This window comes from Prionailurus bengalensis, chromosome B3, assembly GCF_016509475.1.
Source record: "Prionailurus bengalensis isolate Pbe53 chromosome B3, Fcat_Pben_1.1_paternal_pri, whole genome shotgun sequence".
Classification (NCBI taxonomy): domain Eukaryota; kingdom Metazoa; phylum Chordata; class Mammalia; order Carnivora; family Felidae; genus Prionailurus; species Prionailurus bengalensis.
The window spans coordinates 10902016-10904912 of record NC_057355.1 but is presented as its reverse complement, the minus strand read 5'-3'; the positions used below and the strand labels follow the sequence as shown (position 1 = coordinate 10904912).

Below are 2897 nucleotides of genomic sequence, written 5' to 3'. Positions count from 1 at the left end.
AGCCGGAGAGACGGCCGGAGACCAGAGATGCCAGTTCCAGGTCACTGCCACCAGAGTCACCCTGCAGTTCGTCCATGTTGCCACATAGTTGTGCCAGCTGCACGGCCCGGGCTTTTAGCACAGCCCAAGCATATATTACATACAAATCTTCCACTTAGGGACTGGTTATTATACACCGGTCGCTGTGCTACACGTGTGTAAGACGACTCCATTCAATCTCCCCTAGGACCTCAGTGGGGCTATGAAAGGGCTATTAGCCCATTTTATAGATTAGGAAACTAACACCGAGAGAGATGCATAGTTCAAGAGAGGCACAGAGCCAAGGTCCCAGCTCAAATCTGTCTCCCCCAGAGCCCATCTTTTTGCCTCTGTGCCTCTAAAGGCCACTCACCTCATGAGCACACTGCACGTGTCATACCCCAGGCCCGGATTTGGGGCGTAGAAATTCTCACCTTTGCATATTTTGCAATTCCTGTTCCCCTATCCTATCCTATCCTCTCCTATCCGATATTTGAACTGTATTCTGATTGCACCTAAACTTTCGTCTAATTACACTTAAAACATCCCCCCAGATACGTTGGCCAGTCCAATCACATTTACTGGTAGGCAGAGGAATGCCATACGCTATTGCCATTTACTGCTTGCATCTCAAAATTGCATATGGAATCAAAACAAGTGTTATTATCATGTTGCAAATGAGGAAAGTTATAGCACCCAATATTTTTTTATTCATTCAGTCACTGTTATGGATCACACTGTGTCTCCTAAAAAGGATATGTCGAAGTCCCAACCTCCAGGACCTGCGCATGTGAACTTATAAAGAAATAGGTTCTTTACAAAGGTAATTGAGTGACAATGAGGTCATTAGGGTAGGCCTTAATCCCATATGAGCAGCCCCTTATATAAAAAGTGTCTTCTTTTTGGGGCACCTGGGTGGCGCAGTCGGTTAAGCGTCCGACTTCAGCCAGGTCATGATCTCGCGGTCCATGAGTTCGAGCCCCGCGTCGGGCTCTGGGCTGATGGCTCAGAGCCTGGAACCTACTTCCGATTCTGTGTCTCCCTCTCTCTCTGCCCCTCCCCCGTTCATGCTCTGTCTCTCTCTGTCCCAAAAAATAAATAAATGTTGAAAAAAAAATTTTTTTAAAAGTGTCCTCTGGGGCACATGGGTGTTTCAGTCGGTTAAGAGTCTGACTCTCGGTTTTGGCTCAGGTCGTGATCTCTCGTTTTCATGAGTTCAAACCCTGCATCAGGATCTGTGCTGACAGTATGGAGCCTGCTTGGGATTCTCTCTCTCCCTCACTCTCTGACCCTCCCCCACTCATGCTGTCTCTCCCTCAAAATAAATAAACTGTAAAAAATTAAAAAACAAAACAAAACAAAGAGTCTCCTTTTCTCCTCCATCATGGTTTATTCCGGTGACTGCTCCTTGCCTTATCTTCTCATGAGACTTTCAGGATCAAGCGATTCCTGGCCATGAAACAAAGGTAGAATCGGCCCCCTCTCCAGTGGCTTTGAGTGAAAACTGGTAACAAACTCAGGTACAACTCCAAGAGGAGGCACTGGACAAGAACCAGGCTGGGTCTATAAGGGATTGCACGTGAGACAGCACACCTACTTATGCTGCCTGAAGGTCACGTGCTCCTATCCTGTCACTCTGCAAACACCACTACTGTCTGAACAATAGACACGCTTTCTCGGGGAAATGATTTTTCTCTGTTACTCTGCCTCTGCACCAGTAGGTTGGTTCAGTAATAAATATGTGAGACCTTTTGTTTGAAAAAAAAAGAAGGAAGCTTAAACACAGAGACAGACATGCGCAAAGGAAAGTCAGCATGAAGCCACCCAGGGAGGAGTGACTTGAGGGACATATCTATGAAACCCAGGGAACACACACAAAGGATTGCTACCAACAACAAAAGCCAGAAGAGTCTGGGAGAGGTTCTTCCCTCTAGCCTTCAGCATGAGCATGGCCCTGCCCACAATTTAACTTCAGATTCTGGCCCCCAGAGCTGGGAGACAATTCCTATTGTTTTAAGCTGCCTGGGGTTTTCAGTACTTTAGTGGGCAGCCCCAGGCCACTAATACAATCAGTATTTGTGAGTGTCCTTTAGGATCAGGCACTGAACTGGGCTGGAGGTAGAACAAAGAATAAGATGTAGAATTTGCAATCAGGCACTGAAAAGAGATATTTAATCAACACTTACCCAGATAAATACTCCCATTGTTACACACACCAGAGGCTTCCCTGGCATAGAGAGACTGATGTGTGGCCTCTTCTGGGGGTCAGGAGAGGTTGCCATGAAAAAAGGAAATTAAAGCTGAGACTAAAAGCGTCTTCGGAGTTGGGGAGGAGGATCTGATGGGCATGAATGAATATTCTAGGAAGAGGAGATAGGTTGTGATGTCACGTACGTACCAACCGTAGGAAGGGGACCTGGTTATAGTCTCCTAATTCTTTTGTTTCGTGCCCAGCTCCCACCCCCAACCTGAGCCTGGGACCAGGTTCTTCTTGGACACTGAAGAGTCAGCCTTAGCTACTAGAGTTGGTAACTTGTACCACTCAGCTGAGCTTGTACTTGGCCACTCAGAGGCCACCCACATGCTGCCATGTTGAAGTCTCAGTCATGGGAGCACCGCTGGAAGGGTGGATCGCTACTGGCTTTGGGTTTGGCTGCCATTTCCCCAAACTCAAGTGAGTCTTGCAAAGGTTTCCTTAGTTACAATCAAATGGGTCTGTAACTTCAGTTTATTGCTGGGAGGGTCTTTTTTTCAATTTCTTAGATTTCCTGACTCTGAGCTCTGCTGGATGAGTAAAAGGGTTCCCTGGTTCAATAGAAAAGGAAATGATTTATTATCCCCATTGTCTGAGACACGGAGGCTGTCAAGGTTCAGAGTCT

General features: G+C 46.8%; 1 protein-coding gene across 1 annotated transcript; it reads left to right on the top strand.

The window, feature by feature from the left end:
• Positions 1 to 1434: 1434 nt before the first annotated feature.
• On the top strand, positions 1435 to 1587 carry LOC122467790 (60S ribosomal protein L39-like; the record flags this gene model as incomplete). The annotated part of the gene is given in 1 exon segment (XM_043554377.1): positions 1435 to 1587. A coding segment is annotated over 1 exon segment (153 nt), but the record flags the coding sequence as incomplete, so codon positions are not given.
• Positions 1588 to 2897: the final 1310 nt, after the last annotated feature.